This window comes from Gambusia affinis, linkage group LG01 (assembly GCF_019740435.1).
Source record: "Gambusia affinis linkage group LG01, SWU_Gaff_1.0, whole genome shotgun sequence".
In the NCBI taxonomy this organism is placed as follows: Eukaryota; Metazoa; Chordata; class Actinopteri; order Cyprinodontiformes; family Poeciliidae; genus Gambusia; species Gambusia affinis.
In genome coordinates, this window is record NC_057868.1 from 15,494,612 (window position 1) to 15,511,975 (window position 17,364).

Below are 17,364 nucleotides of genomic sequence, written 5' to 3' on the forward strand. Positions count from 1 at the left end.
CAGCGCTGTGGGAACATTTCCAAGAAAAGCTAAGTTTAACCAAGAACTTTGAAAAGGTTCTCCACTAATATCAAGGATTTCCCAAAGGATTTTGTCTGAGTGAAGGTTCAGTTCCTTCTGTCTATGGAAACGACAGACACAGCAAATCAGTAAGCTGTAAATAACACTAAAAAGGCAGACTTTATTGTAGACATGAATTTATTGGGTGATATTAAGACATCCTGGCCACTATTTTAATAACAACTGCATTATGCCTTCTGCTTATGTTAGCTCTGTCTGCTAGCTGTTAGCTCCTTGAGGACAGAACCATGCTGTGTTTTTAATTGTCTTATTACAATAATAGTTTGCCCTTGTGTTTTGTTTATATTTTTGATCCAAACGCATTCAGTGATGTTTCTGCACTGCGAGACCATTGTATCTCTGCCATCAAACTGTAAAAATGGCCAAACAATACTCTGTGACCTGGAGTGGGGGTGGGGTGTGAAGTATCTCATTTGCTTTTAAAGAGACGGTACCAAAACAAGTTGCTCTCAGATGCACCTTAGAACGGGCTAAACTAGCAACCTGTGGAACTACAATGATGAGGAATTCAGACTAAAGCATTTCATTTCACCTTTGCATAAACCACAACTGAACGATTTCAATGCAAAATGGAAGGATTTAAAAGCATGGCAAGTCCACTTTAAGACATTTAAATGCTAAAAAAAAAATCATTCATTTATGTTGAAAAATGCTTATGAAAATGAAAAACTGAGAATTGAGTAAATCTTTTGGAATTGGCCACTAAAACTTTCAGAATATCAAGTTTCTTGAAAATATTCCCTGCATGAAACCCAGTTGTGGAAACATCTTGGGTTTTTTCTTTTATTTTGTTCTGCATAGTTTCAGAAGATCTGAGTTAGCCTAGAAAATAAACAGTGTGAAAATAAATAAGCAACTGTGACTTCCTTCATCTATCCATCCTGTGAACCCTGTTACTCCTCCCTGAGAAGACAAGCCTGTCCTCGCCTCATCATTCAGCTAATTAAAGTATGGAACCAAATTAAGCGTAACAGCAGTCATCCACAGATGATATAAAAGCAAAACTTTCATTACCTGCCCACAGAACGACACTCTTCTCTTCGCCCAGTAAACCTGGGTTAAGTCTCCACTAAAGCCGACAGTTCCCCATGAAATACAACACACAGAAACACACACACCCACCCAGGAGTATGGTTCAAAATCAGTAGAAAGTTGCTAGCACAGCAAATGGACAGCGAGGGAGTGAAGCAAACAGTGTGAGAACAAACTGGGGGAGGAACATGGCAACAGTGAATCCTCATAGTTCAACAGCTGGACTGATTCTACATTGTTGTGTATCAACTTGTCCATCCTTCCACAGGTATCCTCCTTATATTCCTGAATCATAAGGGTCAACTAACTAACTGAAAACTTTATTCAATCTGTAATTACATATGTTCATTCCTCTATTTGACTCTATTCGTTGCAAAACATGTTTAACAAGCAGTATGTCATTCTCAAACACTAAAATCTGAATCTGGCTTTAGACACACAAGTAGCATAAATGATTATTTTCCTAAAGGCTCAGTCCAGATTTTTTTCAAATGCAGTTCTAATCAGTATCAACTCCCTCACTTCAAGCAGAAAAATGTCATATTACTTGCTGGAACGTGAATACATTCATGGATTCGTGAAAGCCAGTTACCCGCCTTAGCTGACTTTAGTTAAAACATTCTAAACTGAAAATGGTTATATCAGTTACATATTACAACATCTTAGATAATTTATTCTTCAGTTCAGTTGGATTTCTCAAATTTTCCCTGCTGAACAACATTCACGTGTCTCTGAAGTGATGCTGGCTGTGTCAGTCTTCCAGGTCGGCTGTAACTTGTTAGTCTGCTCTCCTTCCAACCAGGATGGAAGAAATGCTTAGAATTTTAAACCATATCAACATCTCCATCACCATGTTGAACCGAGGCGGCATGGATGGTGTACAGACCAAACTCTGATTCTACCATCTGAATGTCACAGACACAATGATTAAAATTCAAACCAAAGTCTTTCCATTCTGTCCAATTGTAGTTTGAAGTTCCTGATTACAGTAGTGCTGTCATGGTTGCATACTTAGAGATGGTTTTGTGCATACCTTAGGTAGATTTTTCAAAAATGTTATATTCCCCTTGGGGATCAATACAGAATATCCTATTCTGTTCTGACCAGGAGTTAGAAGATCTGTTGAATTGTTATTTACCTGAACCATTTTTGTCCACACATCTGCAGCCCATTGCATAATTTCTGTTTCAGATTGCTCTCTGTTAACCTAAAAGATGCTTGTGTGTGATAAATTAGACCAGACCTCTTCTGGCCCCAACAACCATGTTGTTCAAGGTCACTACATTCCTCTTTCTACACAGCCAGGCGCAAGGAGTTTCTGCAACCAAAATGTTTTTGGTTGCATGGCTCACTGTTCATTCAGGCGTTTAACATTTGCCTCTTGTAGGAGCTAACCAAAACATTTCAAATGTTTATACGGCAAATTCCATATTTGTTTCCCTGATCTTATCAATTAAACTTCTCTAAAAATGTTTTCTCTTAAACCAGTTACTTCAGCGAATCCTGGTGTTTAAGGTTCAACTGTTCAACTTGCAGAATGTACATCACATTGATGAGAAGGCCACCATGAAATTGGATAAGCACATTTATGTCCCTCAGAGACCAAACCCGGTGCTTTTAATTACAGCATGCCCTTTGCTCCTCCAAGTCATTTTCGATGTGCAGTGTCTAAAGGACATTTTGTTGAATATAATTTAAGTTCTATCTTAAAGTCTGCATAGAATGTTATTTTATCCTCACGACATTGTCAGAACAAACCAGTTCTTTATCAAACAAATACTAGGTTACTTCCGACTAATATTTTAGAAATTCATGTTTATGTTCCAACATTATCAGGATAACAGGACGCAGACCTGTCCTCTCTGTACAGAGACCCCAATCTGACGGCCTAGAAGTGCTTGAACTGTAATCCTGAAGGCTGGAGACATTGTTAATCACTACATTTTACACCGGGTTTTAAATCTCTTTGCACTGATCAAAGTCAAAATGAAAGACAATGTTCAAACTCATTAACAATGTTTGCAGTGTTTCTCTGAGCTGTATTTCTCTGCTTGCATACAGATGCAGACGGTTTAGCCAAGGCTCATTGTTTTGGACTAATATTTACATATCACATATCTGTGTAAATGGATCCAATCCAGTAATATCCCAGTCCCTTTCATACTAACATTTCTAGAGTTATGGGGCGCCTCTCAGCTACAGCTGAAAATAATTCAAGCAGAAATGTCAAAGTAAGAAAACTAATAGACTCTCTTTCTGCTTCTACTATGGAAAGATTAGGTCACTCTCTGTCCTGCCAGAATTCCAGGCTGGTAGTGGGATATGAAATGCTACCAATCCAATAAAACATCTTGCTAAATTTTCTCATTGTTAAATATGCTACAGTCAAACCTTAGTAGTGTCATAACACAGAGGTGACTGGAACAACAACAGGTCAATCACCAAGTTGTAGGAGGAATAAAATCAGAGAGTGCAGTGGAGACATGTTCTCGGACAAATCCTGCCTCTGTCTGCGATTCTAATAGAGAATCTTGATTTGGCTGCTGCAAGACAAACAGCACACACCTGACTGCATCGTGTTACACAGTTCTATGATTGGCTGCCTCTCAGCTACAGCTGAAACAACTGTGCAAAGTTGAAATAAATGTGAAAAGGGGGGGCTAAAGAATCCTCTTACTGTCTTCTCCAGGGCAGGGCATGCCTGGCTGCTCTGGAGCGCTGGGGAAAACTGGAAGAGACAAAAAGAGTTTCAGAGGTTACACTCCAAACAAATACATTACTGATTTACTTTTCGCTCAGATTCTAAAAAGCAAGAGTGAGTTATAAGTAATGGCAGCGACAAATGTAAAAATGTAAACATTAGTCACAGACCAGGACAGAATTCATTGATACTCTTATAGTTCTTTAAAACAATACAGAGTTTTTGGCTAAAGTTGTCAAGAAAGTAGACTTCAAAAACATCTAAACATGTTGCATCAGTGTATACGACATTATTAGATTCACACAGTGTGGAAGGTGTGGAAGGCCTTAAGTGCCAAAGACAACTAAATTGACGTAAAATACATATGTATGCAAATGAACATTTCAATAATCAGTTATTTTTACGCTTTTGGTAAATAGTAATTATATTACTATTATTTTATTTCATAGCAACATGCTAGAGACAGTAAAGAGCTGGTCTAAAGTGTTTGGCTGTTACCTACTGAGGATCAGGTTGGACCACAACCTCTAGAGTTTGATTATTAACAAAATAAAAGATGAACGAGGCGGGGAAAAAAAAAAATCACAAATTTAATACAAATAGACCTTTGGACACCAATAGAAGGGAAATGAGAAAGATACTCTTTTTTTAATGATTAGAGAATTCTTTGGGGGTCGCTGCAGAAAAGTGTCACTGTTTGAGGTGCCACTTCAACTAAAGAATTTGTTTTTATTAATAATTTAATCAATGATGAATTATTAGTAAGCCAAATAGCAATGTAAATTCTGTTTTTTGGCAACAGATGTTTTGAATTTATGATTTAATGATAATTTGCCTCCAGATCTTTATTTTGCTCCAAGACAAAATGCCCAGTTTGAAAGCAGATGAGGAAGGAACTCACCATGCAGCAACAGTCCAGATCTCTTGCTTCTCCTGTAAATCCTAAAAGCCTCCTCCAGCTCCATCTGAGAGGAAATAGTGCAAGGGTCTCCTGCAGACACAAACAGGTCACATTTGAAGGAAAAATGGGGTGTATGTACCATCCTAACTGGGAAATACAGGGGTAGCAGCATCATGATGTGGTGTTGTTTTGATGTAGGAGAAACTGGTACAATTCATAGTCATGAGGAAAGAATATTATGTTAAAATATTGAAGCAGCATCTAAAGATGTCAGCCAGGAAGTAAAAGCTTGTGCACAGATTGGTCTTCCAAATGGACAAAACCCAGCAGCATTTTGGTTACAAAGTGGCTGAAGAACAACAAAGTCAGAGTTTTGTGTGGCCATCACAAAGTCCTGAGCTCAGTCTTATGGAGAAGTTGTGAGAAAATCTGAAACGGTTTTGTGGTTGGCTTTGCCTTTACAGTGCAGGTGACAATCATAGTAAGAGATTGTCTTTTAAAAGACCAGGTTCAGTAAAGGGACAGTGTTGGGAAGCTTTTGAGCTATGTGTGGTTTCCTTCATTACCCACAGATATCCACCGGAGGAAGCCAGGAAGCTGCTGCTCCACTGGAGGGTGGACCTGGTGCATGATCAGAAGCACCTGAAATCGATCAGCCTCATCTGCCAGAGTATAAGAAGGCCAGTTGTCAGTCCTCTGGTACATGAGTGGTTACCTTCAGTGGTACCCCAATCCACCTGTGTCCAGTGCTCTCTGTGTCTCCCTGAGTTTTCAATGACTATACACTTACTCGTTGTGGTTTCCTTTAGAGTTTCTCAGCAGCTTCCTGAATAAAGCTGCTTGTGCCACCAGGAGCCTCCTCGTGTCTTCAAGACTCTCTGTGAAGATTTCTGGTTTCATTTCCATGACTGGCAGTGCCCCACTCCTCTTACTCCATGTCAGGTCTGCCAAACCTGTCTGCCCTCCAACGATTCCTTCATCTAGCAGCTCCAATCAAATCACTCCAAGAACCCTCCGCTGCCCACAGGAGCATTCATAATTACTTTCAACTTCTCCCTTCAAATTATTCATCTTCTCACCACTCCATTCCCATTCTCTCCTGTTTCCAGAACTCCAGACAAAGATGCACATTTCATTATTCACTTTGTTCAAAAACCTTTTGCTTTTTACTAATTGCCTTCTGAGAATACTCTGCATGTGGGCCAAAGGCATACCCAAAAGCATGACAGACAAGGGTTTCATTGACCCATTCCTTTACCATAAAGGATAATTCTTCCACCTTAGGGTACTCTGAAGAATCCTGAGGGATGGTCAGAGAAGAATACACAAACTCAAAGTTCCTCTTGGGAAAATGAGGAGTAACTTGGTCCACACAAATCCAGAATCTAATCCAGATCTAAACTCCAGAATCCAAGTACTAAGTACAAAATCCAGAATCCAGAATCAGCTAGTCAGACAGAGAGCAGGAGTCATGCACCACAAAGCAATCCAAACAGGCATATAACTAACAGACTCTAAGGAGCAACAACGTTGGAGGGATCAAAAACAGTCCCTAATCTTCTAAAGGTACGCAGGCAAATCACTAACAACAGTTGGCTTGAAAGCTGAGTCAGGGCTGCAGATGATCTGGCAGAGGACTGGAGAGAACCTGAGAACTTTATGGGCAGCAAAACAGGGGCATGCAATTGAGGTAATCAGGCAGAGAGTAACTGGTGCATTCAGAGTAGGCTGGGATAGCAGATGACAGATCAAACTGTGACACACACAATATAGATGAATACTTAGAAAATACTTAAAACTTGCTAGGTATAAATAGCAAGTTTTAGATTAAGAGGTATAGGGGGGATAAAACTGGCACTAAGACTTGCGTCTCAGACCAGGAGTCCAAGTCAAGACTCAAGTCTTCATGGCACAAGTCCAAGTTGAGCCTGAAGTCTTATTTTTGTGACGGGTCAACAAATCTTGTATAATTCTACAGATGCAAGACATAAAATAATTTCCAAGTGCACTGTGATGGTGATGACTTGTGAAATGGCCAGTCCAGGAAGAGGACTACAGTTTGCAAAAGTACTCAGAAGAGAATATACAAACTCAGCCGACGTCAAACAGATATATGGTATCTGACCATGTAGCTCATTCACCTTCATCATCGATCCACTTGAGTGTGATGGGCTGTTGCTTAGCAACGCTGCACATTTTTCTCACTTCCTCACACAGCTCCACGAAGCTTACCGTGGCAGCCAAGTCAGTGATCAACATCAACCTGAAACCACACAAACAGAAGATGTCAACAACAGGTCTTCACTTTAAAGACTGGATCTTAACGTCAGAATTCTAACCAAAGGGTAAATTCCTTCCTTATTACTGAGTGCAGACAAAACTTCACCTTGATAATGTGTAATACAACAAAGAAGCCAGATGTTTCAGCTGCTCCCTAAAGGCATTTACACGGCAAGGACACACAAACAGGTTTACAGAGAAAATGACTATGTATTCATGAAGGCCCACTCATTACAACCGTCTTGTTTATCATTTTTATACAGCATGTAAACAAATACAGCAAAAATAACACATCAGGATCCAGTGCTGCATGCTACAAACTATGGTGGCTCTCACAGTCTCATGATCAACAGCGATCACTTAAACCTTTGGTGAAATCAAATCGAAGACGTACAACAGTAGAACTTGGCTATGTTTAGCAGTGAAAGTAAGAGTATTTCCACAGGAAACTCAAGGAACTGGAATTGAATAACCTCAGTCAGTGAGGATGATCAGTGCGACTCCAGAGCAATGGAGGGTCATATGGTCTGATAACTATCCAGAGAAACTCCTCCATGCATTTATCTTTAGTCTCCTTGATTACTGCAACTATGTTTCCACAGAAAAACAAAATCAGACAGCTACAGCTGATGCAGAACGCTGCTGATCTCGTTCTCACTAAAACCAGGAATATAGAGCACATCATGCCAATTCCAAATCCCTTACACTGGCTCCCCGTAGCTCAGAGATGAGATTTTAAAATGCTGTTGTTAGTTTATAAATCGCTGAACGACTTAGCACCAAAATAAATTAAAGAGCTGCTGTTGTTGTATCAACCTTCCAGACCTCTCAGGTGACAGCATTTAGCTTCTATATGCCACATATCTGGAACAAAAACTGTAAAACAGGTGAAACACTGAGTTCCTTTAAATGAAAGCTAAAATCATACCAGTTTAGAGAAGCTTTGAACCCATTATCACTGGAAGATTGACCGACATGCATGACGCGTGATGATGATTTTGATGATGGCACTTGACAAAATGTAATGTTTGTTTCTGGTTTCTCAACAGATGACTGGATGGTGTTTTGAGCTACAGGGAGCCAGTGGAGGGACTTTAAAACTGGTGTTATGTGCTCCATCTTCCTGGTTTTAGTGAGAACACCAGCAGCAGCATTCTGGATCAGCTGCAGCTGTTTGATTTGTTGAGCAGAACTATGAAGACACTGTTGCAATAATCAGTGTTAAGTCCCTGTGAGCACATTTCAGCCTCGTTGCTGAAATGTGCTATAGACATAAATTTGATTGATTGAGTGATGAGTCCAGACCGACTCTCTTCCAGAGGGATATTCCAGGACAACAATGCCAGGACTCAATGGGCTCTGATTGTGATCGAGAGGTTCAAGGAGAATGACATCATTTTTACTCATGGATCGCTCTCCACAGAGTCCAGAACCTTTTTTATGTCAGCATCCATCATTTACACTGAAAGCCATGGTGATCTGCAATCTATAATACTGAACTTTTTGGAGCATGTTCTGACTTTATTACAGGTGAGATGCTGACTACTAACAATGTTTCCTCACAATCCCACTCAAAGAAAAAGTTAGCTGAACTAGTACATAGGATGATATTTATTCTTCGAAACCACTAGGTGGAGCTTATGTACACACACGCCACATGTCTGAGAACAAATATGTTAGTCACTTTTCCAGTTTACGAATCAATGACCAAGACTTTACCCTCTCTTAAACACTGAGGCTATAAAATGAGCACAATGGTCAACTCAAAGGTCATAAACAATGTGTTATTTGAATTTCATCTCAGTTGTGGCCTTCATGTGCCCTTATCAGCTAAGAACTTTTCTAAATATGGGTGCACATGTTCAGTTTCAACATCCACACTCAGAGTTCTGCTGGGGACTGACTGTGGATTGTTCTGCAGCTTGTATTGACATTCAACAATGCAGCTGATCAGTACCAACGTCCACATGGAGACAGGGCCAAACACACACACACCCAGCAGTGTGTTCTAGAGTGGAATCTGTCTGAGCTGCAGCGAGTGGTCTCCTGATTGTGTCAGACAGCTTTCTGGGTGTGTTCATAGAAATATCAGTTGGACTCTGACAAGGTGGAGCAGAAACAGCGAACCTCTCTGCAGGCATTACCCCACACTCTTTAACACACACCTGAGTGAATGTAGAGTGTCATCAAGCACATAAATGCCACACTCTGGCTTAAAGGTATAACTGCAGAGATCAACTAAAGGTGCTTCATTACTGATCCAGCAAATGTTTCTTAATTCGCTCAGATACAGATCGCCTCGACTCACTGGAATTATTAAGATGACGCCATAAACAAAGCTTATCGTACTGAGCTAATCAAGTCAGATATGTTCTTGTTTCTAATATAATACTCAGCTCAAATGAAAACATTCATCTTTAGTTAAAACACAAATGAAGAAAGACGAGAGTATTTTATTATTACACCCTCAACAATAGTCAGAGCAGAAGAGACCAATTTAAGGTGCGTATAGCAAACAAATCACACATTTGTAACACTGAGTAACACTATTATCAGTGCTCACCATGGCAACACTCGCTACTCCTGCTCCAGACTGGCCAAAGGAGGCCAGAACTGAGATGGTGGAGAACCACGCAAATTTGTGCAAAAATTCTAAATTCCCACAGAAACATAAGGATAGAACCAAAAACAACTCAGACAGTTCATCAGCAAAAAAAAAGTTGACTTAGGAGTTGGTCACATGTTAAGGACTGCAGTGAGAAGTTGACTTGCTAACACCTAATTTGTTTACGCTGTTGTTTTAATAAAGATCACATTGTTTTGGGCAGTCAGTGAAACTGGAACTGTGGACTCTTAAGTTTAAAACAGTTGGAAATATAAACAAAAAGGTTTTTGGTTTTTTTTTTGTTTGTTTGTTTTTTTCCAACCATATAGAAGCACCCGGGTGGCTTTTTCAGGGACTTCCCTTTATATTTTTTTATTCAACTGTAGAATATTATTTTTAGGTTTAAATTTTATGTAGTTTTATCAACATGTATCATACCAGGTACTGCAAGTATTTTTTGGTAACACCCAATATTGTCTAGCTGCAATATTTTAATAATATCTGATTCTAGATTGTTTTACAACTTACAGTGAAATAACTGTAACAGTTTAACAGTTTCTTCAGACAGATACAACTTGTCAAACTTCCTAGAGTCTAGAGCTTTCTCTCTTCTCTGCCATCCCCTCTGCAGCTCCTCTGTGCCTCTGCTTCAGATGCTCATCCAGGGTAATATCTGATTCTAGAGCTATTTATATTTTATGTCCATCAACAGTTTCTTCAGACAGATACAACTTGTCAAACTTTAGAGTCTAGAGCTTTCTCTCTTCTATTCATGTATTTGATGGGGACAGATGAAGATAATCAGAATTTTATAACCATGGCTAATTCACAACAGCTGCAAAATAAAAAGTTAAGATTAACAATAAAATGATCAGAAGTCCAGTTCAAATATTAAAAATTATCTAATATATATATATATATATATATATATATATATATATGAAGCCTGATAACACAGATCACTTCCTGCTCCATCACCAGAAACCAGCCTTTGGTCCAATGGTGAGGGCGAACCAACCAGACATAGTCGTGGTGGATAAACAACAGAGGAAAGCCGTTGTGGTGGATGTGGCAATACCAAGTGACTGCAACATCAGGAAAAAGGAGCATGAGAAACTAGAGAAATACCAGGGCCTAAGGGAGGAACTGGAGAGGGCCTGGAAGGTGAAAACCACAGTGGTGCCTGTGGTCATCGGGACCCTCGGGGCAGTCACCCCCAAACTGGAACAGTGGCTACAACAGATCCCAGGAACATCAGACATCTCAGTCCAGAAATGTGCAGTCCTAGGTACAGCCAAGATACTGCGCAGAACCCTCAAGCTCCCAGGCCTCTGGTAGAGGACCCGAGCTAAGAGGAAGAAGAATCACCACCCGCGGTGGGTGAGAAGGGAATTTTTTTTATTTTATATATATATATATATATATTAAAAACTTTACCTTTATCCCACACTCTGAGGTAATTAAGATGACACACCCACAGCAGAGGGGAGCGTAGACAGATAGATACACCTGCATAGCCTGAAGCCTGATAACACAGATCACTTCCTGCTCCATCACCAGAAACCAGCCTTTGGTCCAATGCTGAAATAAGACACTGTAGGTGAGATTTTAGGTTGAGCTCTCAACCAGACAGGCTCATAGGACACATGATGGCATTCTAATGAATTCCTTATGGAATCCCCAGGGGGGCCATATCTCCCTATAAGATGGAGATAGGGGGCTGTGCCTATCTCTGTCTTAGCCTGTACAGATCGCCATTCCATCACAGGGCAACACCACCAAATAACCCAACAGTCTTGTTTTTGGACTGTGGGAGGAAGCTGGAGTACCAGGAGAGAAACCACACATGCATGGTCTACTCCCCGGGGTGGGACTCAAACCCATAGGATCTTCCTGCTGCAAGGCAACAAAGCCACTGTGCAGCCCAGTTCATAACCAATGTAATTAATTCATATGACTATGCAATCATAAGCAATTTCATTTTTTTATTTATTTAATTCCACTCAGTAATAATCCAGTTTCATCAAGTCAATGAGCTAGCTTTCCTCCTCAGCAAGCATGTGACCGCAGTGGAAACAACCAACTGTCCTTCAACAGGAAGCAGCTATTTAACTTCACTGGATCCTTTAATACTATGTATGCAAACGTAATTTAGCCCATAGGTTTAGTGAGGGCTGCACAGTGGCGCAGTTGGTAGCACTGTTGCCTTGCAGCAAGAAGGTTCGATTCCCGGCCCGGGGTCTTTCTGCATGGAGTTTGCATCCATACCGGGTTCTCCGGCTTCCTCCCACAGTCCAAAAACATGACTGTCAGGTTAACTGGTCTCTCTAAATTCTCCCTAGGTGTGTGTGTGTGTGTGTGTGTGTGTGTGTGTGCATGGTTGTGTGTCCTGTATGTCTCTGTGTTGCCCTGTGACAGACTGTTGACCTGTCCAGGGTGATCCCTCCTCTCGTCCGGAACGTTAGCTGGAGATTGACACCAGCGCCCCCCAAACCCACTAGGGACAAGGGTGTACAGAAAATGGATGGATGGTTTAAGTGACTGACGACACATTTTTCCCAATGAAGTCATTTCTAGAGTTTTGAAGTGAGGAACAGCAAGATCCTGGATGATCAGGCATGTCAGCACATAACAAACTCTGTATGTGAACAAGTACCTAGCTAAAGATACTTAGTAATAAATAAGAACAATCCCACTTTGTTAAGTAAAAACAGCCCTGTGACTCATTCTGCTTCTCTTGCTACTTCTGTGCTAACCACTGAAGCAGAGTATCGGTCAATCAGACAGTAAGAATCTCGTCAGATTCACAACTTCACTCATGTTTTCTACTCTCAAGCTCCCTAAGTCGATGTTAGCCTAATGTGTGACAATTACTGCTTCTCAGTAATTATTTGCTCTTCTAGTTTATGCAGCAATATTCTCTGTAGAAAACAGTAAATTCTAGGACGCAGAGAATAATCCAGGAAGCGGAACAATGTGGCTAATACTCTGGCCAAGATGAGATTCATCTGGACATGAGTCACAAAGGAAGGGGTCAGTGTGTTCAGCATGAATCAAAAAGGAGGATTATAGGAAACGGATGGAATTAACTTCAGCATTATTGGGCGACATCACCTACAGCCCCTACACACACACACAAACGCACCCACACACACACGTACACGCCCGTACTGCTACACAAACTGTGGACTTTATATCGACCTCTATTCATTTTAGTAACTGTATCCAGGCATTTTCTATAACCCTCACCATTACTAGTCTATCCCTAACCCTACATTTAATCAAAACGTTATTCACATTATACCTCTAAACCTCACTAGTAGAGCGCAGTAGAACTGCACAAGAAGAGAGGACTGGGAAAAGGTCACTTTCCAGAAATGACTTCCCTTTTGTTGGTAAATATTGTGAAAGTGGTTCTCTAGCAGTACATACAACTGTACACACACACAGGTCTGATCAACTGAGTTGTGACTGAATTTACTATAAGTATGCATTAGCTGCTACTTTAAAAGCAGAAACTGCTGGACGTTTCTGGGAACATGTCCATTGAGTAACACAAACATTCCAGGCTGCACCATCAGGTGGAGGTTATGTCTAAGTCACAAACAGAAAAGGAATGGTGAGAGTACAGCGCCCTGTGGCGCTCCTGTGCAACTGACAATTAAGGGCAACAGTTACTAGATCGTGCTATAAAATGATTCCATGTAGTTGAAAAACACCTAATACTGTCCCTTTAAGATAAATGTCAGAGTAAACAGCACCAAAATTATCAGAATCACAAAACAGTCATTTATTCTGGAAAACTTGATTTAGATCTAAAGACTCAGCCAGCCCCATCAGTCTGATTAATGATGTTTACATCAATAGTTTAACGACGTTGGAATTAAGAGTGCACACATTGCAATCTTCTGGCCAATCACCAATCTCTTTTAAAAAGTGGCTGATTTTCAGACCTTTCGCACATAGATAAAATCGGAGGATAAGATTGGTTTCACATTTATCGGCCAATCTCCTGATATAAAGGAAATCCGGGCTGATCTATCGGTTCACCCATAATTTGAAAGGAATAAGCATATTAAGATTTAATAGTTTAACTTAAGGTATTATATGAAAAAGTGAATTAGATATAATCACTGTCATATTTTTTCAAAATTTAGTATCCTGGATTTTTCCAACTTTATGTCACAACTTATTTAAATTGATTTTTAAATGGACTTGCACCTAAACCGTTACGCGATTGTATACAGAAATTGCAGGGCAGCAGTGGATCGACCAGAGCAGCTTTACATGGCAACTTCACAGTTCCCCTTCCGTAGAACCATTTTTGGTTGAAGTACTCTCACCGTGAGAGGATCTGAAGTTTGGAACGCCACTCCCTGTCAATTTAAAATCTTTAACCAGTTTCAGTTTGTTCAAAAAAACCAAACAAAACTCTGGCTATATCAAAAACAGAAATGTAACCATATTTAAATGTTTATTTTTTACTGCCATGTTTTTACATTTTCTTGCTTTATATCTACGATTTTGCATAATGCTGTCAACACCATGTTTCATTATTTTGAATTTCTAATACAATTTGACTTCTTAATAGTTTTTAGATATATTGTTCAGAAAAGCCCGTCTAGGGACAAGGGCTGCAAGTTAGCTCACGCTATAAGCACCATGATACAAGCATGGAATTGCTGTTTTATTCAGTTTGCCAATGTTAATGTGCGTCTGTCCCTATCAAATAAAACTAACTGAGTTTAATTGAATTATGCAGGCACATTAACGCCAGCTGTGGTCGATATTGCCAAAAAATGATATCACAATATATATTTTTAAAAACCTCGATATCACAGATGATATTCCACATTTTCTGTTTCTTCTTTACTTTGATTTGGCCAGACAAATATGTAACTTCCAAGTCACTAGAGTAAAAGAATATATTCATATACAAACACAAAATCACATGATATGCTTAGTGCATCAAAGAAAATACAAAACAAATGAATAAATAAAAATGTATACTAACTTTGGCCAACAAGCAACAATCTGAAATCAGTGCAGTGTAAATAAAAATGATTAAATCTGCAAATGAAGCAGACTACAAGATGTTAGAAAGAGTTTCTCCCTCGTGTTTTTTAAAGAACTCAAACATTACGTGCAAAACTAAGAATCTTGTTTTAATATAAATGGTAATCTTTCGTTTTAAAATGGGTCAACAATAAAAAAAAATAATAAAAAAAGTTAAACAACAAAACCCAAGCTTTGCAAAAGCTTGTGCTCACTTCTTGATGATCTGGAACTTTGCACATTTTCATTTCTACCACTTGTCACAAACATCTAACGAGAGGTCAATGTTTTGCCGTTTAGCTTTCTAACTGCACTGTAGGCAGATATGCAGATTTGACAGGGATGTGATGAGGACGAGCTGTTGAAGTTCGAACATTGAAGCAGAGGGACTTCAGGAATACAGCAACTGTCTTCTAAGAACAGAAGAAAAAAAAGAGTTTCTTTTACAACATGTGGTTTAAAGAAAGAAGGTTGTTAAGTGTCAAACAGTACACACACACACACACACACGCAGGTCCACAGGGAAACATGCTGGTGGGACCTCAGGTGTGTTTTCTTCATTAAGACTTCGGCATCCTGAACAACAATAAGCAGCACTCCATTCTTACACAGACAGAAGAGTCATTCTGGTAGACCAAAATCAGAATCCAATAGATTTTGGTCTATTGGAATCTCCGAGACTGATCGGTTTAACTCCCTTTAATAACATTTACAGAGCTAAAGAGTGCTTTCATTTACATGATGCTTTATACAGCATCTACCTGCTGCATAAAGCAGGCAGATGTGTAACATGCACAAGTGAAGCATCTCCACATTATGAGAAGCTTTTACAGTCCATATCTGTTCAGAAGCTGTTCAGTGGTATTTTCAGAGCACCAACAACTTTTTATCTACTAGTGTTTATTATGGTTGAAGAATTAAATAAAATGACATGAGCCTATTCCCGATATCATTCCTTATTCCTGTTCGGGGGAAGAGAGTTTGGAGATAGAATTTGTGATTTACCAGAAGATGAGGAGAATTCAGGAGTAAATAAACTAGGCTGTCAGTTTGTGTTTTCAGGCAACTTGTGTTCCAAAAATCTACTGATGTGATGCTAGAGCACTTGCATAATAACGCTGAATGACGTCCATCCATACCTGGAAATAATTTAGAGTTGAGTTTTCTGGAATGACTGTCATCAAAAATAATGGAAGATAAATGTATTTTTATTTAAAGGTAGACTACTACTGCCTGTCCCTGTTTCTAGAGGAGAAAAAATTTACTACACTAATAGAAAGAATAAGAGAACTATTACAAGTCATTCATCGATAGATTATTTGTTGAATGTTGCCAGGAATAATTACAATAAATAATATTGTTTTGGAGTGGTCCATTCAGAGTACTGACTTAAAGTTGATACAGAATCTGTAATAAAAAAGTATTTTTTTCTTAGAGATCAATAAAGTATTTTTGAATTTAAGCTAAAGATTAGGGTGATGGCCAGGAGGCTTTAAGTGCAAAATCTCCCAAAGGATCAACGGTAATAAAAAAATAAAAAATAAAAAAAAGATGTGGAACCATGCAAAACCGTCAGCAATTGTGTTTCATTGATCTCGTGCTAGTAAAGAGTTTATTTCTTTGTTGTTGTTTTTTTGTTTTGTTTTTTTTTTTGGTTTATGTAAATAAACAATGACATCTCCTGTACCTTGTCTCATCTTTAGGGAGTTTCCATGGCTCATTTTCTACCAGAAGCAATCTTCTTATTGAATTGAAAGTAACTTTGAATCTAAAGGTGTGTTCACCTTTATGCTTTATGTATGAGGCCAAACCTCACACAGTACGAGAAGAAACCTCTGAAACCTCTTCCACCAGCCAAAATGAACACCGATGCAGAAGAATATTTCTTTGCCTCGTGTTGAACTTTTTCTGATTATAAAATTGCGTCACACTCAACTTCATCTGATCTTCATGGTTTAAACCAAAAAGCCTTGGCATAATGGTCCGTGAACACGCCTCAAGAAAATAAATACAACTCAGTTATTAACTTCTGACATACATTCTAAGTAAAGAATTGCGAGTTTCAGACATTTGTGCAACCATTCTCCAAGCTGGAACTAGTTTTCCTCCGTCCAGCTGAGAGTCTGGTCGGTAAGGTGTGCGGCGGAAGCACTCTGAGCGCGAGCCAAGATGACGAGGGTACAGTTTGACCCATAACACAATCTCGCTGTTTCCCCTCGTCACCTCGGCTCGGATAAATAATGACAGCTTTCCGGGAGCATCCCACGGACAATCACTCACCCACGGTAGTGAGCTTTAACTTTCACCCACTCGGAGTTCAGGTCCATGATGGATCCGTTTGACGCCAGCATATGCATCGTTAAGAGTTTGGTTCAACTCCCAAGCAGCCCAACGTTAACTGGACACGTCCAAACTTTGCTGTCCCGAACCTCTTCTCACTTTAGAATACAAGGTTTTACATACCGAGGCTGGAGGTAACGCTTAGTCTGAATTAAACTAGCACAGCTACTTTAAAGTTTTCTGTTGTTTCAGAATCATTAAGGCTTCGATGACGGAGTTTTTAGTCATAGGAACTTAAGTAGCGGTGTTATTTCCGGATTTGATTTTCAAAATAGAACTAATGCTAATCATTGTCTGTTAATATTTACGGTGGTGATGTGGTAGCACTTTTATTTTGGAAGCAAACCTTCTTTGCAGTTTAAACAATGT

General features: G+C 39.5%; 1 protein-coding gene across 7 annotated transcripts in view; it reads right to left on the reverse strand.

Annotated features, from left to right (window-relative positions):
* Positions 1 to 17,253, reverse strand: part of prkcz (protein kinase C, zeta) — a 100,657-nt gene extending 83,404 nt beyond the window's left edge. For 4 of the 7 annotated variants that reach the window (XM_044097381.1, XM_044097300.1, XM_044097520.1 and 1 more), the window contains exons 1-4: positions 16,936 to 17,253; positions 6,857 to 6,978; positions 4,716 to 4,805; positions 3,791 to 3,841 (exon numbers count right to left, since the gene is read on the reverse strand). In XM_044097381.1, coding sequence (XP_043953316.1) covers positions 3,791 to 3,841; positions 4,716 to 4,805; positions 6,857 to 6,978; positions 16,936 to 17,012 — 340 coding nt within the window. In that variant the 5' untranslated portion in view covers positions 17,013 to 17,253. Of the gene's footprint in view, positions 1 to 1,095; positions 1,147 to 3,790; positions 3,842 to 4,715; positions 4,806 to 5,281; positions 5,374 to 6,856; positions 6,979 to 16,935 lie in introns of those variants that run through there. The other 3 variants (XM_044097607.1, XM_044097444.1, XM_044097904.1) reach the window with 3 other exon arrangements.
* Between the last annotated feature and the right edge of the window lie 111 nt (positions 17,254 to 17,364).